The sequence below is a fragment of the Anguilla anguilla genome, chromosome 19 (genome assembly GCF_013347855.1).
Source record: "Anguilla anguilla isolate fAngAng1 chromosome 19, fAngAng1.pri, whole genome shotgun sequence".
Lineage (NCBI taxonomy): Eukaryota > Metazoa > Chordata > Actinopteri > Anguilliformes > Anguillidae > Anguilla > Anguilla anguilla.
Genome location: NC_049219.1, coordinates 8,154,479 through 8,181,171, shown reverse-complemented (window position 1 = coordinate 8,181,171; position 26,693 = coordinate 8,154,479). Strand labels below are relative to the sequence as shown.

At 44.2% G+C, this 26,693-nt stretch overlaps 2 protein-coding genes across 3 annotated transcripts in view; both read right to left on the bottom strand.

The window, feature by feature from the left end:
- Positions 1 to 19,111: 19,111 nt before the first annotated feature.
- LOC118219289 (transcription factor GATA-3-like) lies at positions 19,112 to 26,657 on the bottom strand. Of its 2 annotated transcripts, none has more exons than XM_035402356.1 (5): positions 26,383 to 26,657; positions 24,724 to 25,242; positions 21,761 to 21,906; positions 21,049 to 21,174; positions 19,112 to 20,355 (listed from the first exon to the last, which is right to left on the bottom strand). In XM_035402356.1, exons 1-5 carry the CDS (start codon positions 26,615 to 26,617, stop codon positions 20,080 to 20,082), a joined length of 1,302 nt encoding a protein of 433 aa, XP_035258247.1. In that variant the 5' UTR covers positions 26,618 to 26,657; the 3' UTR covers positions 19,112 to 20,079. The 2 variants fall into 2 exon arrangements, with proteins under 2 accessions (XP_035258247.1, XP_035258248.1); XM_035402357.1 differs by having other exon boundaries at positions 24,781 to 25,242.
- LOC118219281 (CUGBP Elav-like family member 2) overlaps positions 26,621 to 26,693 on the bottom strand; it is an 85,004-nt gene continuing 84,931 nt past the window's right edge. The window contains exon 16 of the transcript XR_004763678.1: positions 26,621 to 26,646. The gene's annotated coding sequence lies outside the window, so the exon portion shown is untranslated. The remainder of the gene's footprint in view (positions 26,647 to 26,693) is intronic.

Genomic DNA, 26,693 nt, shown 5'->3' with positions numbered 1-26,693 from the left:
GTCCATTGAAAATAGCATTATGCCTTAATTAATCTTGAATCTAAATTTTACAACTATCATAATTTAATAAGTTATATACAGCAAGCTTTTTGGGTTCCAGGTCTGAATGGCTTTACAATACCACTAAAAGTAAAACAAATACAAATACAGGCACCGCAAAAAGTTATACTTGCAATCAAATAAACATACAGTTTGTGTTTCAAACAAGCGGCCGTGATGTTGGTTTTCTGCTGAGCACATGCATTTTCTCCAAAGCTCTCTGCTGCATTCCAACAGATACAATTTGTCTGCCACGGGGGCAAAGTAGGTCAACAGCAGCTTCCTTTCTGTAATTGTGCTTCGTACAGTACTGGGCTACACCTGTAGATCTGAACTTTGCAAGGAAACACGGTTAGTTTCTAGCGTCTCGTGGCATTGAACGCTGTCAAACCTGTCTTAGCCCGTGGTCTTCTCCAAAAGAAAGAGTGTTTTTCCATGCCAGTTATCATATAAGTCCCCTTATAGTAAACAAAAACAGGAGTCGACACGGTCTTTCATGGAATGAGATCCGTAGAGTAAGGTGCTTTTCAAATCCAGGTATCGTAAATTGACGAAATAGCGAAAAGCTGAACTTGGCACACCCAAAAAGGTCCGAGGCACTTTCACCGAGAGTTTTAAGGCGAAAACGATAGCCAAAACCGAAGGAACCGAGGCGGCTTAATCAAGCTTCTCCATGATAGAACTAAATAATTTAATCGTTTTATATTAACCTATGCTATACTATACTATACCACACAAACCTGATTTCCAGTGCGACTGAAAGTGAAATTTGCCACTTGGTTCCTGTCAACAAAGCACTGAAAAGTAGCCAACAATTAAACATTTCCAGACCTCACCTTTGAATTTCTAACTTCTGCAAAGGAGAACCACCAAATTCACATGAGCAGCGCTGAACTGTGAATGACACAACTAAATGGTCTGATCTATTTAAATACGACATGAGATAAATAAGATGTTAACTGCGGATATTATCTAAGTTCCGATTTTCACACCCCGTCCTATCTGATAAAAAAGTCTGATAAAGGTCTTTCTACTACTGAGAATTATAATCTAAAAACGGTCACGTAGCTAATCTTTAAAAGTTTACATTGTTACATAACAGCTGAAACTGCTTGCAACGTGTTTATCGATTTTGGCAAGGCGAGAAGTTAGGGATTGGAAGAAAAACAAAGACAAAACATGTGAAAAAGTGTTCTGTTCTGAGATGGAAAATACAAAAACAGAAAGTCTACAGATTAATCACAAGTATTGTTTCTAGAAAACCTGTTTTTGACTTGCTCTCTCTCTCTGACTCAAGTAGGCCTACTGTAAAGTAAGAGTGGAGGAAGATTTAAAAAATATATATATTTAATTTATTCAGCTGAAAAAAAACCCATTGAGATTGTAAGTTTTTCAAGGGGAATCTGACTTTATGCAGATATTGTAGGGCTCAACATTTTGAAGAGTACATGGGAACGGACTAACCTACCCACACACCCCAACCCCCGACCGACCCGGTTATACACGCAGAGCGAAATCTGGAGGAGCCCGGTTCTCAGAATAAAACCGCGACGGCCTGCGCCCGCGGAGTCAAACCGAGAGAGTCCCATAAAAAGATTCGAAGAATTTTCGATCTGTCACCCTTCTGGCGATTCCACCTCACAAACTTAAAAAAATGAATAGTTTCTCGACGCTTCGTTCTTAACCAGTTAAAAGGCCCTCTAAGAACTGCAGCCGCGCGAATACGAGGAACGCGCCGCCTTCGGGCGAGAGCGAGCCTTTGGTGTGGCGGTGCCTTTCCCCTCTGACTGGCAGCCCCGCACCGCGCTTTACTGTTCAGCGCAAAAATACCCTTTTACGATAAAAAAAAAGAGCTTTTTTGGCCTCCTCACAACATTCTAGCCGCGCCTATATATAAAACATACATTCGTCTTTGTGGATTAAACGCAAAATAAGGAAATGACCCGACAAAATATCTTTAAAATGACAAATTGAATGACAGCGGTACAGCTGACAAGGCTTTCAAAATATAGTTTAAAAATATAAAATATACACTGTTTATTTGATTATTTTCTCCCAAACATAGGCTACTTAAGAATTTGTTTCAGCCATTGCGGTACTGACCACGAACAACTGCTGCCAATCAAAGTTACAGTTTATGAAACAGGTCACCCCTCATTCTTCACCGTATTGCAAACCCTCAGCAAAGGCATTGAAACAGCCAAGTTAGCTGCAAGATAAAGACGTCGGCCTATACTTCTGCATTCTGTATTTAAGGGAAAATAAAACAATTTTCTTTTGATATATAGTATGTCATTTCTAAATACTGGGACTAGGGTGTGTTTCCGTTCTGTACGGGATACTCCAAGTTCACTTCTTAGCGGAGGCTGATTGGTTAAAATGTGAATGGCACGTTAACAACGCATTCAACATGGTCTCCAAAACACAATACCAAATCTTCCTGTAGTGGGCAGTATAAGAACTGAAAAACTCATTCAAAATCCTAACATCCTAACACCTCAAAATAATAATAATAATAATAATAATAATAATAATAATAATTAAAATAAATAAAAATACATTTTTGAGGTTAAAACTGGGATAAAGAGTAATATTTTGCTTACATATGAGGGTAAAATAAATGTACTTCATGGTAAATTTGGCAACCAATAGGGAGGGAATTCAGGATTTTGTAACCGTAGGGAATTCAGGATTTTGTTACTGTAGGGAATTCAGGATTTTGTAACCGTAGGAAATGCAAAATTTTGTTACTGCAGGGAGTGCAGGATTTTGTAACCAGAGAGAATGCAAATTTTGTAACCGTAGGGAACGTAGGATTTTGTAACCGTGAGGAACGTAGAATTTTGCAGGATTTTGTAACTACAGGATGAGGTTTAGGTAGCTGGTTTAGGGGGTCTGGCCAGGGTTCAGGCTCGGTTCCGTTCGATAAGCCGCACTTCGGTCGCCTCGGCAAGTCGAGATCTCAGCTTGACGTCTCGCCAGAGTCGCACTCTCTCACCGGCGGCTCGGCGAGCGGCTATTCTGGAAGCGGGGCTCTCTCTCAAGCGGCTCGCACCGGTGGGTTTTCGGGTTTCAGCCCTCCAGATCAAAGCAGGGTCTGGGGGAACCAGTCCAGCTGGCACCATACAACCCGGAAAACTGGGGGGGGGGTTCATAAACAGCCACTGGGGGCTCCCTGAATTTAGACTCGGGGCCCGGCCCGTAAGAGCGGAGGCATTCAGAGAGCTGAGGCAGCAGCACGCTTTTGCTCACCAGTCAATTAAAATATATATATATATATATTTTACAATATCTGAAAGCAGCAATATTTTTTTATATTTGGCTATATACATAGAGTACTCTGCAACAGCCAGACAATATATATCCGTTTCAATATTCACATCAATATGTGAACACATGATAGTAACACGCCACTCTCCTGTTCCTTACCCATCATACTACACCGCCGCCCAGAATTATATTTGATCCGAGACCATGGTTATGAACACACATTAAAGCCCATCAGCCAGTACTGCCGTTTACATGGTCTTACGTATTTTTACACACCATAATGGTGTGGCCAATCTCAAAGATTCCATAGTTCTTATCAGCGAATCGAACAGCAAATCCTACGAAGCATTATAAGCTACCGCACACAAGCTACAGTGCCAGATCCAGAGTTCAACTGGATTAACCAATCGCTCTTAGTCAATGTTACAGGCTGATTTACAGCATGTTAATCCTCAGCGATTCTCAGTGCAGTATCCGTGCCCTTGGCTGGTAAAAGGAGCGGACACAAGGATGCAACGGGACGCGTCGCAACCTGCCGATATCTCATGCTCCTCGATGGCGAGGAGGGTCGCCCCCTTTCCCGAAAACCTGACGATGATTCATACGGGGCGAAAGCCAGCGGGGCGGAAGGACCGCTTGCTCGTGGTTAGTAACAGCCAGTGTATTTGGGAAATAAACAGCCCCCCCCCCCTCTTTTTAAAAGTCTCCCAGTAAACATGACCCAGTTGGCCCCGCTCCAGCCAACAGTTTCTGCTTCCCAGAGCATTCCCGGAAAAGTTAGGGGCAAACGTTCCCAACGCGTAAATTTGCCCGGTTTCCTGTGCGTCCGTCGAAGGCTATTTTTAAGTCGCGGGGAACAGCGCAGGAGTGGTTTGCGGACGCCATTTTGTTTCGTTGCTCTAGTTAAAGAACTCTGATTTGTGGGTACTTAGTCGGAACATTGTTGGCACAGGCGCTCCCTCAGAGAACAGAAGGAAAGGTAGGCCGAATGTGCTCTCAATACTGAGGCTGAACAGGTTACCTCTCAATAGAGAGAGAGACAGAGAGAGAGAGAGAGAGAGAGAGAGAGAGAGAGAGAGAGAGGGAACGAGGGAGAGAGAGCGAGTGAAAGAGAGGTTACAAGCAGCTCTGTGGAAAGCTTTATCAGTAAAACAAAGAAGAAAGAATCGAATTACATTTCCAAAAATCTGATGGAAAAACATTTGCGGAGAGTGCAAAATAACCTGCGACAATATCGCAAATACAGATTAAATCAAAACCTAATCATAAACCACAAGCTAATCATGTGTCAAGCTTTGTTCTGAGTCACTGGTTCTTAAACTTTTTAAATATCGGGACCCAAATTAGAAATGTACAACCTTTCGGGGAACCATCAAATCCACAAACTAGCATAGCCCAGTGGTCTACAGACTCATTCCGGGATCCACCTCATACATAGTTTAGGAAACACTGCACTGAGTGGAAAAGCTAGAAGGTTCAATAATCTTCAGGTGGTCAGAAACGTTCAGCACTGTATGCAGGTGTATTTGGGGGGCATTTCCAGCAAGGAACCAGCAGCATTGCGCATCTCAGTTTGAGTCACCATAGACTGCGACTGAACAGGCACAGCCTACAGGAAATGCAGAGGAACACAACTGCATCAGTGTGATGTACAACATTGGAAATTCATGAAAGCAATTAATTCTCCCATTCATTCACCAGGGTTGCAGTTTCTGCAGCAGTTGGACGATAGCCACTGTAAGGACAGACCCCCTTGTCTATGAATGAGAACAGTTTAGGTGTGATATGAAACAATCAGAAATGTTGTTTCATGAGCAGCTTTTTTGAGGGATAAATGAAATTGAATTAAAAGAAACCATTATTGTGCTAATTTTTTTTTTTTTTAACTATTGTCTATTTACCTAATTTATATACATTATATAGGCCTGATAAGTAATACTAAAAATAGTCTAATCATGTTTGTTTACTTTTACAGTAAAGACAGTAAAATGAAAATATGAATATATTCATCTACAGTAGAAAAACCCACTGTTGATGATTCAAAATAGTGTCAACTTCAGTTGTTAGATTAATAATACTTTATCTTTTTGTAAGATGCAAATAAAATTAATCACATGAGAACCATTCAAAACAGACAAAATTTAATTCCACACACAGACTAATTTAATTATTTGAAGTGAGAATTCACTCTGGGATCCGAGCTTGAAACGTTCGCCACACGTAAACCTGTCCTGAAAAAATGTCTGTTTGAAAAGCACGCGCTGAATATGCCTTTGGGCTGAGATAATCGTTTATCGGCATTAGCGCGCGTTTAAGAAGAAAAGCGGGCGTTTAAAAAAAGAATAGCACAGCGACCGCGCATTTATGAGGGATTTAGTTTCCCATTCGGAACAAACGGATCAGTCTATTATCCCCAGTCAATTTGTAATTTCATCTGCGTCGGAATAGTCTGGCTCTAAACACGCGAGGTCATAAATCACGCGCGTGAGCGTCCCCCGAGACGGTCGGAGGAACGCGGTCGCTTCCGGGCTGCTGAAAGGCGACGACGGTATTCATGCGTTTCACCGGGAGGGCAGACTCAGTAGGAAACAAACCGCGCTGTTTGAGGGCAATCCGCGTCCACGAAAACAACAAGCGTCTTTAAGCTACCCAGTATTGCGCCCAAGTGGTAGCCTACACAAAGCACTTAGCGCCAAACCCTGCCAATAATTTGTCAGGTTCACAGTGTGCTCGTTTTCCCACGAAATGTACAGACTTTCCAGTATGCATTACATTTTGCTCAGAAACATGAGGATGCCCCAGCTTTAAATGGCTGATCACAGTTCGGGTTGCATTTCTATACGTGCACTTTACTGCAAAGGTAGGACTAGGGAAAGGTGACACTGTGATATTAGGTGATATTTTAGTTTATTTCTCCACGTAACTCGCCTGCATTATGAACACAGGGCCAAAGCTGCAGTTCCGGCCTGCTGGGCCGGTGTGGCACTGTGCACCACGCTGGCAAGGGGGATTAGTACCGGGTCGCTCCCACTCCACCGCAGGCCGTTTCGGTGCCCGTGTCCTGGCAACTTGAGAGAAACCAGCACCAGCTGTTCAGCTAACAACCCCAAGGGGGCACAGCACTGACTAACTTATCCAATGTATCCAATCCATCATTGAAACTGCTGGTCATCATTCAAACTGTTGGTCATCATTGGCAGTAAAATGCTCTAGAATTCACCTTTCTACCATTATGATTATTCTGACTATTATGCGATTGTGATTATTATTATTATTATTATTATTATTATATTGTACTAGTTCAGAGTGTTTCTCCCCTATTTTCTCCACCGTCACCCGTGCTGACGGCAGTGTTTCCGCTCCACTGGGCCCCGGTGCGTCCGCGCTTTTTAAAAAAATCTGCCTTTAATCCAGCAGATGTTCAATATTCCCCAGCTCCCGGGGACCGGAGGCAATTACCCGGGATCCTCTGATGCTCTCCTTATCGGCCGGGTCCCTGTGGCTCCCGGAGACGGGCCCTGGAGGCGCCAACGCCGCCGTCCGCCGCCCGCCGGGGGGGCCGTCGGCATTCCGGGAGACGCCGCCAGGTTCCGAACGGGCGCCGGAAAAACGACACTGGAAGGTGGTTCGGAAATAAATCGTGACCAAATGAAAAACAATCCTGCGCGTGTGTGTATGAGCATGTAGGTGTGTGTGTGCATAGGTGTGTGTGCGTGCGTGTGTGTGTGTGTGTGTGTGTTGAGTGTGTGTTTGTTTGCGGGCATAAATAAGTTCAAAGACAGATAACTGACATGAATATGAATGAGGCCAAGACCAATAAACCAGATCAGCAGTACAGGCAGAAAAACTGGCAGAAAGGTCAAAGGTCAACAGTACACTCGTCGTGTGATTAAAATTCAGACGGTTTCATTTCTCTGATGTTTACAGATGCCCTGGCAGAACGCCCAGGAACCCTATTCCACTCCCAACAATGCGTCAATGGCGTACTCTTGCGCAACGGTTTTACATTAAAAATACTGTGAACGGCCGCAAACCAGGGTGGGAATTTTTTGATTCGACATAGACAACATGGCGGCGTAGGGTGGGGGAGACGATTAAATAACTTGAATGAAGCATCGACGATGACAGATGACATTCGCAGAGCTCGACATCACCTCACAAACACCCCAAACAGGAACGTGCACTGAGTGAAATAAACACCATACAGTGTTAACATTCAGCATTCCCTTTAAAGCAGGATAAACAGCCAATCAGAATCATGGGTTTGTGGGGGGGGGCGGGGGTAGTGTAGGTGTCACAGGAGAGAATTGGGGGCCTGGCCTTGTCACCATGGCGACAGCTAAGCCGGAAGACCCTCCGTGCCCCCCCCGGGGCCAGGTCTGTGACAGAAATCGCATCAACCTCCGCCGATTAGCCTTCCCATTACGCCCACAGATTCATATTTTAAAAAATAAATTAAAAAAAAAAACCCCCGTCTAGCATTCGGCTTTCTAATAGGAGCGATCGCTATCTCAAATCGAGTTCCCGCCAACTCTAATAAAGGCCACGGGGCCGAGGGCCGGCTCGCGTGCCGATTCAGGCCCCCCGATTCCACCACCGCTTAGACGATGACCACGCACAAAATAATCACACACCCGTATAGAGCTTGAGTTTTTTTTTTTTTTTACGAGAAGAAGAGACGGAGCTTTTGCGGAGGTGAGAAGGCCCGCGCGTGGTGACGTTTAAAGCAAACTGTCAGTGAACCAAGCGGGCTCACCGGCTGGGACCGGGCCGAGTTTCCTTCCAACCCGGAACCGCAGCTCCTGAATTCGAACGGGCTCTTCACTGTTCTTAATCATACGAGTATTCAGAGGGATTGCTAAGCCTCTTACAGTGCGCAGCAGCACCGGTTTTTGGCCTGTCTCCACCCACTTAACGATTTTAAAAGATGCTAATTGGGGTCGAGAGTGAGAGCTTAGAGGGGAGGGGGGAGGGGAGAGGGGCCAGCAAGTGACTCCATGAATCATCCACTGATCATCGTTTTGGGTCATTCATCTCCAAAGGCTCATTAGCCAATTGCTCGTTTTCTTGAATTACTACTTCATAACCATTATCTTATGACTGCGTGTTGTGTCTGTAATACAGTATGTGTGGCGGTAGGACGTATCTCTTCACTCTCAAAAAGCATGTGTGAATATCCAGCACTTTTTCTGTTACTACTTTCATGTCACTTTCAACACATCTTGTGTCAAAGTTCCTACTTTTGTGTTGCAGAAAAAAAGTAAGAAGAAAAAAGGTGTGACAAAGGGAGAAACTGTGTTGAAAGTAACACAAAATGTGTTGGCCTGAAACTAGACATGGAGGTGTGTCAAAGAAAAAAATGACACGTTATGGGTTGTTTTTAACACATCAGTTTTGAGAGCGTCGTCACCGTTGACCTTTCAAAGCAGTGCTTCTGGGATTTGTAGTTTCAGACTGATAAGGGTTAAAGAAGAACACACAAGGGATTCGTTTTCAAAGAGGGGCGGCGGTAGACGTTCACTCGCGCCTCCGTCCGAGTGCGCCATTCATCTTCTTTATGACGGGAGAGGAACCCAATCTAACATTAGGTGGAGACAGGAAACTCAAACCCGTCTGAAAGCGCCAGCCTGGCCTTAATGGGTATCTCTTTGGTCGCTGAAACGTCTTTTTGCTGACTTCGGTCCCTTCTCCGGCGAAGAACACTGAAGCGAACGTACAAAGCATGCTGGGATTGGGGGGGGGGGGGGGCGGTGGCGAATCTTCTAATAATCCGCCCAAATGAAGTAATCCCATAATCCCATTTACGATCGGCCGCAGTCAGTCCACGGAAAAGCAGACATTAAAAAAAAAAAAAAAAATGCACGATTCAAACGCATTTCTGAGTCCCAACGTGCGGATCGGAGATATTCACCGAAATCTCTCCGACCGAGGGTTTGGAGGAGGCGGGGAGCGTCTGGCTGGATCTAGATAGGGGGGGCCTTCTGAAACGAGGCGTCCGCCCCGAACGCCCGAAGGCGAGGACATTAACATCTCTAAACCCCGCTAATCTTGATACGGCCGCCTCCTCCGCCTTCGCCCGCTCCCTTTCACTGCACCGGATTTAAGGCCAATTTGCTTTTCCGACTTCTGCCGAACTTCCGGGGAACAAATTTTGCAAGCATTTCAGCTGAAAGGGGGACTATTTGGGATTAGAGGTGAGGGTGCCCTGCTTGTAAAAAGAGTATACTTTTTACACTTTCACTTTTAAATTCTGGGTTATTAATGAAATGTGTTCAAACAGGCACACAGACACACACACACACACACACACACAGACATAGACACACACAGACAGACACACACATACACAAAACATTAAACTTGCCCTTGGCATGGCCTACTGTAAAAAGTTCACACGATGCTTATTTTTTCTACCCTCATTGGTTTTTGTATTTATAGTATCTTACCTCGTTTCATGCATAGTATGTCGTCATATTGACCTGTGTGATGTGTGTATCCTGTCTTGTGACTAAAATGCTTACATGTTCCTGCCCAGGGACCACAGGCATAAATTAGCTACTTGGAGGACTCTGGTGCAACTACTATGTTGTGCAAGGTCCCTGTTAAATAAACTATTAAACTAAACACACATAGACACACACACACACAGACAGAGATGAAAACATGCATATTCCCTTACAGATACATGCAAATGCAGACTCATTAAAAGTACACACTCACAATGACGGTCATCCAAAACAGACACATACACAGACACATGCAGAATTATCCTAAATACAGACACAATCTAGCCCAAGACACATGCAAACACAGACACATACACAGACACATGCAGATTTATCCTAAATACAGACACAATCTAGCCCAAGACACATGCAAACACAAACACATACACTTGCAGAATTAATATTAAATACAGACACAATCTAGCCCAAGACACATGCAAACACAGACACACACATAGACGCATGCAAACACACACACACACATACACAGACACACACATAAACAGACGCATGCAGAATTATCCTAAATACAGACACAATCTAGCCCAGAACACATGCAAGCACAGACGCACACAGACGCATGCAAGCACAGACACACACGTACAGTTCACCACGTCGCTGCGGGCTTGCATTGCTACCAAAATGTAGGCCAGACATCTCATTCTCATCAGCTGAGGAAGGTGCTTCACACATGCTGCGTTGTGTGCGTGCGTGCGTGCGCTTCCTTGCATGTTTTTGCACTTTTCGTCCTCGCGACCACAAATGAAAAACAAAGTAACACAAAAAAAAAGAAAAAAAAAAAAAAAAAACTCCGCCACTCCGGCATGGTTTCCTGCCCTGTTCAGAAGGTTCCGGCGCTCTCTGCCTCGTCTGAAGCTGCGAGGCAGCACAGGGGCCCGTGTGCTCACAGGCCCCCTCGCAGGGCCCCACCCCACCAGCCGTGTCCCGAAGGAACCGCGCGTCTCACAAAAAAAAAAAAGCCCCCGGATCAAAACAGAGCCCCGGCAAAACCCCCCCCCCCCAAATCAGCGCTTCCCCTGCAATCGGCCCGAACTGCCGGATTTCCCGCTCGCCGTTTTTTTAAATCCCTCCCCGCAAAGTCTGCTTCCTCCTCGAGTCGTGTGAAACATAACCGGCGACACTGAAACAGAGCTTGACGCCGAGAGCATAAATACCGCCCTTCGCCATTAAAGGAATGAGTAAAATCCACTGCTCTACGAAAAGATTCAGTTTGCCTGTTGTCTTTCTCACTTTGCGCCACACATTTCTCACCCTTCCCTCGAAAACCCCCCCCCCCCCCGCCCCCCCCGAAAGTCAAAACTGACACGAACGCGTCAGGCAGCCCACAAGAAGCGGCAGTTTTCGCAGTTGCCACGGTCACAGACGGCCGTGTCATTGTCTGTTGACCTTGTGCCTGCACAGCGAAAGGTACGGACCGGAAAAAAAAAGCAACAGGAAAAACTGATGATTGAGATCAGATTGACTTCTGTTCCGGATATAAATACCCGCATAATATAATGTAACTGCTGCCTGCATCTATAATAATAATAAACCTTTATTTGACTAGGAAGTGACATTGAGATTAAAACCTCTTTTACAAGTGAGACCTAGCCAAGACAGGGCCAAAGCAGTATAAAACAGCATACAAAACAACAACAATGACAACAGTAGCACACAGAATAAACCAACCAACATGAAAAAATACATAAACTAAAACAGTGTTGAAGAAGTTCAGGGTTTAAAACAAGAACAGATCACAGACAAAATATCAATTATCCGTCAAATAATTGGATCTAGAATCCTACAGCCTTCATCGATCCCGTATTCCTGCAGTTCATCGATCCAACCACCACCCTCCAATCTCACAATACCCTCTAGTTTCTAGAACACTGAAAATATCCTGAAAGACCCAGTTCCTCACTCTAGATTTTAGAACACTGTGAGCATTCTGAATGATGTAACTGTTCTGAAACACCTGAATCCCAACCCCCTTGGTTCTAGAACGCCATTTCGCATCACTCTCAGACGGAAAACGACTCGACTCGATTCGATTCCGGTTCGATTCACTTTTATTTGGACGGCACCTTTTTTTTTTTTTTTTTTAACGTAGAGAACATGTCGCAAAGACGCAGCGCGGAGCAGGGCAAGAAGCAGAGCGCGGCGCGGTCCCCCGAGTCCAGCCTTCCATCTGTTTTAGGGTTAGGGTTAGGGTTAGAGTTTAGCGGAAAAAAATAAATTTAAAAAATCGCTGAAGCCTCAGCTTTTCCCTGTCATCGTCCGTGTCTGAAAAACATCTCCCAAAATGATTCCAGTGTAGCAGGAACTGTATTATTATTATTATTATTATTATTTTGCATCAGTAGTTCAAAAAGGATCCAAACAAAACATGGGTCTCGGTCTCTTTTTAAATCCCTCCCCGCAGAGTCCTGTAAAACATAACCAGCGACACTGAAACAGAGCTCGACGCCGCGAGCATAAATACCGCCCTTCGCCATTAAAGGAATGAGTAAAATCCACTGCTCTATGAGAAGATTCTGTTTGCCTGTTGTCTTTCTCACTTTGCGCCACACATTTCTCACCCTTCCCTCGAAAACCCCCCCCCCCCCCCGCCCCCCCCGAAAGTCAAAACTGACACGAACGCGTCAGGCAGCCCACAAGAAGCGGCAGTTTTCGCAGTTGCCACGGTCACAGACGGCCGTGTCATTGTCTGTTGACCTTGTGCCTGCACAGCGAAAGGTACGGACCGGGAAAAAAAAAGCAACAGGAAAAACGTGTAACTGTTCTGAAACACCCGAATCCCAACCCCCTTGGTTCTAGAACGCCATTTCACATCACTCTCAGACGGAAAACGACTCGATTCGATTCCATTTCGATTCACTTTTATTTGGACGGCGCCATTTTTTTTTTTAATGTGGAGAACGTGTCACAAAGACGCAGCGCGGAGCAGGGCAAGAAGCAGAGCGGCCGCAGCGAGCGCGAACAGCAACAGCAACAAAAACGAAAGCAATCCCATGATTCCCGCGCGCGATTCAGACACGCGGCGCGGCGTGCGCCCGATGCCGGAGAGCGCGTGGCGCGTTTCCGGGGGCGACCCGCCGGCTTTTTATAGAGGCCCCAGGAAGGCGGCAAAGCGCCAAAAGGGGGGTGGGGGGGGGGGGGGGGACGACAACAAGGGCCCTGACTGACGGGGGGCCCTCAAAAATATTGGAACATGGGACTTTCCTGGGGCCCAGAATCTATCGTCTCCCCTCTATCGGGGGGGGGGGGGGGGTGGGGGTGGGGGTGGGGGGGATGATACCTTAATATTATTCTAACTGCATGTGTTGTGTTCCTCTCCAAGACAGTAGCTTTTAGTTCTCACATCAAGCCTGGATTCGGAAATGCGTACGGTTATTTTACGCTCCTCATCCATGCGGGTGGGTGTGGTCACTCAGTGGTGTCTGGGAATAATACTGTTTCACATTCAAGCCCCACCCATTACCCAGCAAATTACCACTCCGTTTTTACAATCTTAAATGTAGCAGCGCGGCATTATGGGATAGCATCAGAACAGCAGCGACTCGAAAACTTTGGCACACATTGCATTACATTACACAGCATACAGACGCGTTTGTGGCCCTACAGGCTTCATCATTCACTGTGTTTACATTGCTAGTGTTCCAGGAAAGCTTTCAAAAAAGGAGGCATGGTTTCGCAGCAGTGGGATTTTTTTGTAAAATGGCCGCTGATGTAAATGCTTTTTTCTGAATGACAGTTTTATGGTGAGACCTGTCAGAGACGCGTCTCATTGCATTCCATTTCTCTGAGAAAGACTTTGAGCGTGACTGAGCGTCGCCCCGGTACAAACTTCACCCATGCTACATATTCCATTCCCGGCTATAGGGTGGAGCTACGGGCTCCTTCACAGCTCCCATCCATTTTACTGAGATCCATACACATCCATAGAGATCCATACACATAGCTAGCCGCATATAGCTAGCTCTTTAGCCAATGACTTGCTATGTTATGTTTGAATGCTTGACTGGCACAAACTGCACCAGCAGTTTCCTGTTTCCGTAGAATACATCACGGTGACGTCACCTGCTCCATCAACGGTGACATCACACCGTCTGCCGATTTAAGGTTAATGACATAAACATTTATGAATGTCTGTGTAGCACTTGCGAAGGAGCTGTACGCTGCTTATGAAGCTACGTAGCTCTTATGAAGGCTCACTCAGTGAAAATGTTATGTAAACTGTGGTACCTTTCCCCACAGCCTTACTAGCCAGTGAAAAGGCTCAGCCACCCCGCCACACGCACACAGGAAGTGCCTGTGTGATGGCGGTACTAACATTGCCAATTATTCTAACGATCGTTTGGGGTCAACGATCGTACTAATTACAGCAAGAGGGCGGGGAGAGGACGTACCGAGCGCTCACAGGAAAAGTCCAGATCAGACGACGATAAAAGATCTGTTGGATGCGGGGAAGCCGTTCGGAACCATGAAAGTAAACGGCAAAATTTTTTAAATCTGAGGGATGCTGGATTTGCATCAAAATTATTAAACGCAATAATTAAAGCCGTTAGCTTCTCATCCCCTCCCTGTTATTTTTCCTTTTTACAACGCGCACACACTCAGAACTACATACAGCTCGTTTTTGTTGTGGAAGGCCGTGCATTTCATGGGAACAGACTGCACTTCCTGCAGACTGAACAAATGCTATTTTGAACTTAAAGGCAGAAATTAATCTGCAATTACGGCAATCAGACCACTTAAACTGAATCCAGTGGGAATAGATATTGTAAAAACTATGCGCTGAAAACTCTCTCTCTCTCTCTCTCCCTCGCTCTCGCACGCAAGCACGCACGCACGCACGCACGCACGGTCAACCGTAAACGGAACGGAAGAAGGACAGAGAGAGAGCTACAGAAAGGAAGGAGGGAATGTTGGGGTGGAGCAGGAAAATTTGCTCATTGCATCTGTGCAACATTTTAATGTACGAGTCATAATTCATCCAAGGCTTTGAACACAGTGCCGCAAAGCATGCTGGTCCGGGTGAGGGAGAGTTCAGCAAAGTGCTACATGGCGTTTCCGTGGCAACGAACTGGGTTTTTAAGGGCGGGACATCGCTCAGCTCACAACCTTCGACACGACCATGGGTCCTGTGCTAAGCCTCAAAGAATCACAAATCCACAAAATACACATTTTCCTACAAATAATAATAATAAGAATAAGCACTGGAGCAGAAAGTTTCAATGGGATGAATCAAATGAATCAGTCCAGTCTTTAGCACTGGAGCAACTGATTCTGACCCCAGGGCCTCCCGGTTTTCCCTGTTCGCCTTCGAATCAGAAACCGACTCAGGAAACCGACCCAGGAAAACCAGGGGCTTAGTTAATAGGCTATGCGCTATGTTCCGATGGACCGTCGACCGAACAGGAAGTTCACCCCGAACGGGTTTCGCTACGGCAGGCGACGTGGTATGCCGGTTCTGAAATGTTTTATGTTCAGGCCTGTCATGGGCGTTGGGAATGTTAGCTTTGCTAGGCTTGTTTTTCACGACTTGTTATGCGCAACTGGCTACAGTATAACGTAGTCACATGACGTCTTGGTGCTGTTGAGAAAAACCCCAGGAGAGACGAGTTAACTGTGCAATCAACTGCTTGTGCTGAGTACAACTGCTTGTGCTGAGTAAATGGTAAATGGACTGCATTTATATAGCGCTTTTATCCAAAGCGCTTTACAATTGATGCCTCTCATTCGCCAGAGCAGTTGGGGGTTAGGTGCCTTGCTCAAGGACACTTCGACACGCCCAGGGCGTTGAGTTGAATGTGTCGATTAACACCTCCGAGGACTGGGGCAAAGCTACCTGCACGCTGAGGAACAGCAGGCAGTCTCGCTTAACGTTTCGAGGACCCCGCTCGTATCGAACCACGTGATTTCAGTCACCAGTCAAGAGTCGAGACCTGGTTTTCAGTTTCACCCCGTGGACATCACAACACGCTTTGTTGTTGCTTTTTTTTATTATTTGCTAAATTGGAATCCTCTTTCAGCGTTTGAAATCTAGAGCAAACGAGGCCTGTCAGGCATCGGTTGCACGCGGACCGTACGGCTCCACAGGTAGAACTAGGCGTACCCAAACCGGTTATGCACCTGTCCAAAAAACACACCCTATAAACGGAGCTGGAACCAGGTTCTATATTGCTGGACATCACAGTTAAATGCATGCAAAAGTAGGAAGACTGCCGCTTGCTTCCTTACAATGTGTCGAATAGTTCATTTTGACGCACCCAAGGTTTTGTCTATTCTGACGTTTGAGCGCCTTGATGGTTTGTTCTACTGACATCGACGCTTATTTGGTCTTCATGTTAGGAGACAACAGCAACGGAATTTCCAAATGCAAATTTCACCCCCGGAATCAAGTCTACAACTTTTGTTAGCTTTTGTGTGCGTGATGATGCAACAGTACACCGCTGGCCAAGAAACAAATGGGTAGCCACTCGTCCAATTACTGTTGCCCCCCTAAAATGGAGGAACTGTGTATAAAAGGGCTGCAATTCCTTCACAATTCACCCAATATGGATGTAAATACCTTCAAATTAAAGCTATGTCTGTGCTTTAACATCATGTTTATTGTTTTGTTTCAGAACCGAAATAATGTCACTCTCTCCGTACACTGCATTTAGCTGTACAAGGTCGGATTCCGCTTAGTTTCTATACGAGAAAGCTATCTGCAAATTAGAATGTGTACCTTGCAATCTAACATCTTAATTTAGGAGAGTATCTTAATATCTGAAAACCTTGCGAGTGAGGAGTGAACTCCAGTTACCCCGAGAGCGATTTAAAAACAGATCATTAAATCGTCTGGGCTGTCAAATATATTTTTATCCGGCGTCTCTGGAATGTGCAGCTTTTTTTTTTTTTTGTTTTGCTTTTTCTCAGGCCAACGGGAGCAATTTCATCAGTATGGCATTTTGAAAATGATTCAAGAGAGGGATAGGGAGGTGGAGAAGGAGGGTGGAAGAGAGAGCGAGAGAAGAGAAAGACAGAAAAAGAAAGACGGCAAAATTAATTTTATTCTTTCCGATAAAGCTCTCGGAGTGCTTACCAAGCAGGCACAGACTGACTTGGATTGCCATATATTGAAAAAAAAATATATTGTGTATTTGAATTTGAGGAGGCACTCCAAATATATTTTCAATATGTCAATATTCACCCTCACCAGGGAGAAGATTCTGTAAAATCTTAACAGTTCAATGCTTCAATCTGGTGCACTTTGAGAAGAAGATTAAGAAGTAACACCTGTGAAGAATCCTCTGCTTTTGTACACATTCCACTCATAAACCCTGTGCGGTTGTATCGACTTTGTTACCACAGACACCTTGCTCCCTGCCTGCAGCCTCTTGCGAATTGTGACAGAAAACCCCCTACAACCTGTGAAATGCGGGGGGCGAGCTGCCAGTTTAGCCCAGAGGCCCACGGGGAGCCTGGTTTCACACGGGGAGCCGGGTTTCAGTTGGAGAGACACCTCTTCCGCAGGTGCGAGAGACCGTGTCAGCCTCACCACAACTTCCAACGCATCGTAAGAAAGCACGCAGACATTTAAACAGCGGTTCTTACTAAAAAAAAAAAAATGGACCCAAGGCTCAACGGTAGAGACTTTTAGCAAGCTGAAAGGTAATTATTTAATTGGATCAGCGCGTATACAATAGGCGTGCTCTCGCAATAAATCCAAATCTTGTGCACGAGAAAATATTTCAATAGAAAAAAAAATGTGAAGCGTTTCACTGAAAGGGGACCCAAACATATGAAAATATATCGAAATAAAATACGTAATCAAGATATTTCAAATGTTCGCAAAATAGTCAAATATACGAAACATTGCTGCTTTCAGAAAGGCCCTATTTTGGCCATATTTATCACTGTATTGTCAAAGCATTTACAATGTATTATTATTTTCCATTCTAAATATATATAAGCTTTCAGCACATATATATAGACAGGCTGTGTGTGTGTGTGCGCGCGTTTATAGATTTATTTTCAAGCACACACACGAATATATATTTTGACAACACTGTACACTATATTTCACAGGAGTTCTTGATGGAATATTTCATTGTTACAATGTGACAAACACCTTCAAATTAAGTCTTCTTTAAAATGTAACTTTTCCAAGTTTAAGTACTCTACAGGCAAGCTCATTCCAAGGCTATATATCAAAATATCATTAGGATGATTTAGTGTTCAATAACATTCAACAAGTTCTTTCATGAAAGATTAATGGGATTCCTGGGAGCTAAATAGGTGAAGTTGTTGAACTGATTCCAACTGTTACGATTCAAAGCAAGCCAAACAGGCTTTGTCTTTAGCATCGAACTGCTTACACACAAGCCTTCATTATCCAAAAGATGACCTGTCAACGGCATATATTCAAGACATCAGTATATTCACGAATCGACCCCATAGACGCCAAAATGTGTACAAAATGTGTCAACAAAAACGATAGGATACACGATATTTACTGCTCCCTAGTACATATCGTCACCTAGTCGGACACTTGCCCAAACCCGGACACGCTCCCTTGTGTCTAATGTCCCGTCCTTTTCATTGAAAAATTTCGAAAGGACGTGGGCAAAAATAAGTGGTTGTCCGGTATTTAAGGTAATTAAACTACCTTTGCGTGAAATCTCATGTCCATCCAAACGTATATGGACATATTACTAAGTGTTTAATAAACATCAATGAAACCAAAAAAAGGTCAAGGCTAATTACCACAATCCAATGCTACACGAAATGATGTGTAGGCCTACTCACCCCTTCCGAAACTTTCCTTCGTCTCACAAACCTTCATGGCGAAGTCCTTGACACGGTTTTCTATTCTCGCTAAGTTTGTTTATTTGAACGGCAAACGACTCAAACAAAAAATGAACGACACAACAGAACATCACACTTCATCTATTCCTATTTCTAAAAAAAAAAAAAGAAAAAACTTAACACCTGACCCTAATCAAGCTCGTTCTCGCGGCGCATTCAAATTTCTAAACTGCACTTGCGCTATAAACCAGGTGAAGTCCTCTATGTGCATAATGACGAAACAAATTCAGATTAGTTCATTTAAATAATTAAATAATTAATACAACCGATACACACACCATATATATATAATTAATGAACGTATGTGTGGGATGTAGAATTTCTCTCTACTTCTTGATTGTACAGCTGTTGCATTCCATGCTGGGTGAACCGTATCGACTAAGAACGGATTTTTTTCCTCTAACTTCATACAAAACAAATTTCCGTAGAAGAGGCTCCCGTGAAGTCAACAGAGTTCAAAGTTGTTTATTTTTTTCCAAAGGAAAAACATTATTACAAAAACGAAAAGCAGTCTTTTTTTGAACACAAGCCAGTTCGCATTAAATTAGGAAATAATTCAACATCTTTGTTTTTTAAAACATATTTTTGGTACTCTGAATTATACATACAAATGACAAATACAGAAACTTGTTCACAAATGCACATGATCGTGGGCCAGCCAGAAATGTGTGTGTGCACTGTGTGTGTGCATATTGTGTTAGACCTGAAGCTCAGCTGAGATGCGTTGGGTGTGGTCAATCCCTCCATTTACCTTCAAATGTGTGTCCCTGGGGACGGAGTTGGCCTTGGTCTCCAGACAAGGGCCTTAGTCTGACTAATGTATCTCACACTCCTCTTGCAGCAGCTCATGGACACTTTAAGAAAGCCTTCAATGAACATACGGTACTTCATACATTCTGTACCAATGCATCAAAAGTTTACTTGTATCATTTTCGCAGAAGGAGGGAACCCCGTTTAACGGGGTTGCCAGAGGTCTGGGCTGTTTTACCTCGCCATCTTTGTGAGAAATGGCTTCTGCAACGTCACACAAATGAGGCCAAATTTCACCACATCCAAGTACACAGCCTCCGAGTGTGGCGGTGTCTCTCTGGGCAAAGGGCTAGTCTCTCGGAGCAAAGGGCTAGTCTCTTGGAGCAAAGGGCTAGTTTCTCTGGGCAAAGGGCTAGTTTCTTTGGCCAAAGGGCTGGTCTCTCTAGGCAAAAGGCTAGTCTCTCTGGGTAAAATGCTAGCCTCTTTGGGCAAAGGGCTAGTCACTCTGAGCAAAGGGATAGTCTCTCTGGGCAAAGGGACAATCCCAGAGCAGAGGGACAGTTTCCCAGGACATGGGTCAGTCTTTTGGAGGGTGGTCTCTCAAGCGTCTGGCCGCACATATTTGGAGAGCTACAAGGAGGTGGGGGTACAGGGGGGCTTATCCCATAGCAGTCACCATGCTGGAGTGGTGATGAGGGGCGAACGGTAAGCCAGACGAGGGGTGCATAGACACGGGCGCAGTCAGCATGTGCCCCGAGTGCGAGAACGGGGGCAGGGAGGGGAGGTGGCGGGACAGCCCCATGGAGCCGAAGGGGCCGCTTTTGGACGAGTGCTCCACGCCGTCGTGGGACTTCCTGCGATTCTTCGACTTGCCGGACATCTTTCGGTTCCGGGTCTGGATTCCCTCCTTCTTCATGGTCAGGGGGCGGTTAATCTGCAAGATCAATCAACCACACTCGCTCACAGCTGATCCATGCTAATCTTTCACTCAGCAGCATTAATGCTCTTCCACAAATGCACGTTAAAAATGTTTTTTAAGGTGGCTCTACTTAAAATACGAGTAACCTGGCTGCCTTAAAACCTTCAAATCTTCATTCTTCGTACAGTTCACACAGAAGAAGCATGATTTTAAGATTTTAAGGCAGCCAGGTTCATCATTGTTTTAAGTGGAGCCACCTTGAAATTTTTACAGTGTGACTCTGGAACGACAGCTATGAACGGCTACATAGCTGGAACTGATTGCTGCAGTTCAGCTAACAGCTTACTGTAGCTCCACCTTTTAACAGGCCGATGATCGACCCCCATCACTTGGGGCTTATTCGACAGGCAGAATGGTTCTGTTACATTCCTAACACTCTGAATGGTGTGCTGTGATTTTCAATACTTCCTAGATGATGTATTGTGAGGTTGTCAGTGGGGTAACATACTGAAAAAAATTTAACAGCGTAACTGGTCACAGTATGAAGGATGCACACGCTTGCCCTCTCAGGGGCTGAAACCACAAAGTTAAGTTCTGCCACTGGATGCCCTGCTTCCGTTTTAAAATGTTCACTGTTGTCACGTGGTTTCATAAGAAAATGTATATAGGCCACTGGAGTAGCCTAAAGTAGAAGTCGGTATAGCTTACGTTGTGAAGCTTGAAGTATAGCCCGCATGCGTTACAGACCGGGTCCCCGTTGGCATTTCTCCTCCAAAGCGTAGTTGTGGACGTTTGACAGTTTGCGCACGCGGTACCCGCCCGTCTGGCTGCAGACTACAGAGGAAAGAAAACCCGGAAAATGCACGGGAGTAAAATTACAGTTTCTAGCGGTAGGCGGGTAAGTGAATTCTAATGCATAAAGTCAAACACATTTTCGTCGCTCTTAACGTTAAGGCTTTCATTTGTAAACAAAGGACTAACAAGGTAATTGGGGGTTCATCCGCTCCTCTTGGAATTAAGCTGGGCTATACTGGGAGCATCATTCTACATCAGTTTAATCATTCCGTGGACTGCTGTTTTGCAGGCAGCTTTTCCTTATTTTCAGATTTGAGCAACCGACTTCCTGGAAAAGTCTGGCGGAAATCTGGACAGCACTGATAAGTCTTAACTTCATGTCCCGCTTCCAATCTAAACATTTTAAGGAGAGCGGGACCAAAATAAACGGGTGATGCGGAGGGCACGCAAGAGTCAAGACTAGAGGTTGGTCATCATAAGTTTAATACCAGGAAAAATACGCAAATACAAATTAAATTGTATATTAGGCCTGTAGGCTGTTATGGAGAGCAGCTACTGCTGGCAATGCTTCTTTCGTGTGTGAGTGTGTGTGAGAGAGAGAGAGAGAGCAGTGGCAGGGACGTACCAGACGTCTCTTTGGTTTAATTAACGGCCGGTTCTGTCCGTTCATCTTGTGATAGAGTCCACAGGCGTTACATAAATAGTGACCTGTGCCATCTCTCCTCCAGAGAGGGGTGGAGGTAGCTCCGCAGTTAACGCACTCTCTGCCTTCTGAAATCAGAGATAACACAAGTACAGTGTGCTTATTGCATTCCAAAACATAAATTCGTCCACTGAAATATGTGGGCTAAACTCAAACCTGGACTGCAACAGGTAAAATAAAAATAATGTTAAGGGTTATAATAACTGCGCCATAGCAATGAACAGTACCATTGAAAGTGCTGCAGCAGACATTGTACAATACAAATGTCTACACCCAAAACAAGTCGCGTACACCTATGTAACGCCTTGTACCAGAGGTTAGATGTTTTTGCACAAGTACTGGAAATAAAGCAGTGTCATATAAGTGTCATAATAATAGTAGGCCTACCCTATAATACATTTTCTTAATCAAACATTTACCCGCATGTAGGTCTTCTGTTGAAAATAATAGGCAGTTAAAAAAAAAACCATGCCCTCTTTTAAATCTAGAGTTTACATACAAATGGGGATTGGAATACCTCCCGAGAACTCGAATAAGAGTTAACAGGAGTCCTGGCCTCTGAAGTTTCGTGTTTTTCTGGCGACTGCTTTCCGACCGAAACCGAATTCGACCACTCATAATTTCCTAACTATGTGAAAACATATACGCCTACGCCTACACAGTAAAATGTGAAGAATTAAATCAGCTCTTCCAGAGTAGTCTACATGTGTTCCCTATTGGACTCGCGTGAAGGCTACTTTGCTAGAGGTGAATTAACATTGGACATTTTACTGTGTACATCCATAGTCCTCGGCCTAGGTGATGCCCACGCGTCACTGTACTTTGTACAATTTAGCCGCCCACTTCATTCGCTTCATTTTGATTTGAGCCGTATCAAGTGGGTTCCGCTTTATATTCAGTGACAGGCTTGCGAAAAAGCACCGGGAAATATGTGCATAATAGGTGTTTTTTCATATATAATATGACAATTCAATATCACATATTCCTCCTTAATGATCAATTTAGGGAAACACCGATATAGATGCGTGTATTACTATACGCTTTCTGCGTTTTGGTTTTCAGACTGCGACCAGTGCGAACTGCGGCCTCTGAGTACCGCTTCTGTGCAACAAGCAGACCCGCAGGTGACCTATTTAGAGACAAAAAATGCTTAGGCTACATAACCGAAATGCGTGTGGTTTAAAATAACGTATAGAACACTGAACAAAACATATCTAGATAAAAATGAAAAGTCCCCGCTATTGCAGCGGTTATAATCATTTGTATCATCTAATGACCTAAAGGGTTTTCAAAAGTTGTATATACAGCTGTAAATAGACCCTAATAATAAATTAAACATTATTGGTCTAATGTAATAATCAGTGGCTAACCGAAAGAAGGGAGGCAGAAACCATAGGCTGCACTATAGCCTACTTTCAGACTGTTTCGATTTCTTTACTTGAATATGAATCCCGCACTCAATTTACTGTATAATAAATAACTAACAACTGCATTTCGTGATATCCTTATTTTTCTTAGCGTCACATAATAATTTTTAATATTTACGGATTTATGAATTCGTGGATTGGTGTCGGCTCTCCGTTCTCTACGGTCGAATTCAAATAATATTGACTAGGCTACGTGCATATGCGTTAATCCCAACGACAAATCCGGAAATATGTTCAAAACAAAGCGCAAAGTATTCACTGGAATTTAAGTTTTCTCAGGACTAGGGACTAATTTAAAAGATGTAGCCTTTGAAATGATACCGTTATTTGTTTACCGAATTAACCTCATTGTTTAATGATCTAACCTGAAGCGAAGAAATTAGGTGAGCTTTATGATAATTTGCCATTTGCTTATTCATATAATTGGTACGCATGGTAAGCAATAACTGCAATGGGTTTGAGATCAATTATCAATTTAAATGGTTTTTCCCTTTGCTTCACGAATCGCTACTGCCATAACCTCTTAAATGACTGCACGCTATCTAGTGCTGTTCGACTGACACGTCGTTGCCTGTGATAGAGTTCTTTCATTTCAATACAACCCGCATCCGGACTTTACCAAAGTTTCTAAAACCGCACAAGCAATGCAACTGAGGCGCGCAGCAGTCTACAAACAGTTGGGATCGTTTTGAACAATATATACGCAAGAAAACTATAGGCGAGCCACAGTGCAATGCCAACAGAGGAAAAAGAGAAAGAATGGACCTGGAAGCAATCAATTGAAGTTCAGAATTATGCAAGATTGTTGTAGTCCCACAATTTAGTTCAAGGGAAATATACGCAAAAAGCTGCTAATTTCAAGCACACCGTTTTAAAGGGACCGCATCGCTTTGTGTGGGTTATGTAAAACAGACCGTGCCCTTTCAAATTACTGTAACAGAGTGTTTGTGGAAAGACTTGTTTTTCAAACGACTACCATATCGCTACACTAACATATGACATTCAAACAGAATGATGCATTAGAAATGACGTCGCTTTGTTTAACTGGAAGAATAAGGTGCTCTACATTATTTAAAACACATTTTGTGTGCATCAGATGCATTTTATTTACCATATAGACCTACATGCTTTAACAAACTAAGACAAAATATTATCATTGGCATAAATATAAATTTTGCTATTTCTGTGTACTTCGTCAGTTTAGAAAATAAAAAAGCCTCGGCTGAATTGGGAAGAGACAATAGTCTATATTGACTGGTCGACATCGATAGTCAACAAGTCTAGGCCTAAAGACGCACGAGGGCCATTGATTAATGCGAAGATGTGTGCAGACAAAATAAAGCGAAAAGGGCGCTAAAAAATATTTCTTAAGCATTAATAATAAGCTACAATCAAACTTTGTAATATGTTAGTCCACGTCAATAAAATTAATGAGAGGGAAATTAAGCGCGTGCCTACCTGAACAGGGCTTTGATTTTGGTCTTGTTTTGGAACCGTAACTAGAAGATGACCCACCTATCAGGCTACTCGGTGGGAAGAGGCCCGAGCCATAGTCGGGCACATAAGATGGGTAAGATGCGATGGGGTGGTGGGAGGAAGGCGCCGCTATAGTCCGGCAGTGAGATGTCTCCATTTTCATGCTTTCCGACATGGACGACTGGTATTTTACGCAGTCTTTTTCCTCCTGGCGACCGGAACTGTTCGATCCCGGCCTAGAGATTCTCGGATCCGGGGAGACATCTTTCGGAGGGGTCGGGGGTAAAGTGAAGAGGTGTGGGCTGGAGTGGCCGATGGACAGGGAGGATGAGGATGCTGGCGGGTACACGGAAAGGGCTCCGGGGGAAGCGTGGTGTAGAGAGGATTTGGGGAAGGGGCTCAAGTTCCAGGGCGAAGAGTTGTGGTGCGTCCCGAGATCTTTGCTTCCGTCCAGCCACGGCAAGGAGCCATGGAGTAGTGGCGGACGGCATACCTGGCTACCTGCAAAAATAAAACAAAAATAAAGCAAGAAAAACAATAACGGCATAAAAAGGTTTCCTAAGCACGGAGACCGTCAGCGCGCAAAAGACGATTGAAGGCAGTCTTCAGGAATAGAAATACGAACGTAAAAGCATTATTTATTTTTTGATACTTTGAATGCAAGCACCCGGAAACAAGTTTTGCTTGAAAAGCCCTTTCTTTGTTTTGTTCCGAGCGAACAAAATGCAACACGTGGATGCAACACCTTGATATTAAGTTGTGTCTCGGTAGTTAATGCTCTTTGCCGTCGACTTTCGATACCATACAGAAGTGACGTAATATAAGATATGCGTTGTTTATTTAACGTGTAAAATATTATGAAACTTTGTAGAGTTTATCGAAAGTAATTTTACATCCACGTCCAATTTTATTTTAATCGAAGCCATCTCAGCTTTTGTGGGCTACTGTGGAATCCCTGCATAGATCTCACTTCGTACTGAATCAGGAAGTCGTGTATAGCTGTAATAAACGTTAAAACATTTCCCCAGCTGTTACTTTAAGATTTAATTTTCGTGCTTAATTCTCATTTGCATGCGTCAGATTTGTGTAACTCTAGATTGCACTCAGCCTTTTGCCTATAATGTCCATTTTAATATTTCCATCCTTTGCGAACCTTTCCTTCAAAAAGGCTATCTCGTGGAAATAACGAACCTGCACAAATAATGTGTCAATTAAATCAGCTTATTGTCAATGTTAATATTTTTTTTTGTTTTAACTGACTATTTAACACGTCTATTAAAATACTCACTCCTACCAAAGTAATGTTTTAAACAGTAGCTTACGCCTACTCGTTTATAAAATAATGGAAAGTTATGAAACCAGCGCAAAACCATAAGCATAACCCACATCGAAAAAAGCGGCAGCAGCACAAAACCCCATCGTGATCTGACAAAAAAGACCGAGTGATATTTCAGTACAAAAACAGAGTAGGCTACTTCCACCTGCTTTCCAATTTAGCTCCAGAAAAATGCACGTAACACTGAGAAAACGGCGGAAACGCTGAAATTATCGATTAAAATAACAATGTATAAAATCTGAAGCACAACTCGTTCACCAATCTAGGTTTTAATAGCCATGGTCCAACAATTAAATATAGCTTACTGTGTGACGGATGCGGGTATCTCTGTACGGCTCGGACGGAGTTACCGCAGTAAGCGGCGACGTGGTTGCTCTGTCCATCGGTGAACAGTACATCCACATCGTCAGCGAGGGGGTACTGAGACGGGTCCATGTAGGAGTGGCCAAAGGCCGGGTGGTGAGAGTCGGGATGCTGACCGTTCAGTACCGCTGGATGATGATGACCAATCCAGCGGGCCTGGTCCGTGGTTACCTCCATCGACGATAGTGAAGGCTCATAAAAATGATCTATTTACAAGCAAGGAGGAAATTAGCAGTCCGAACTCCTTCAGCGA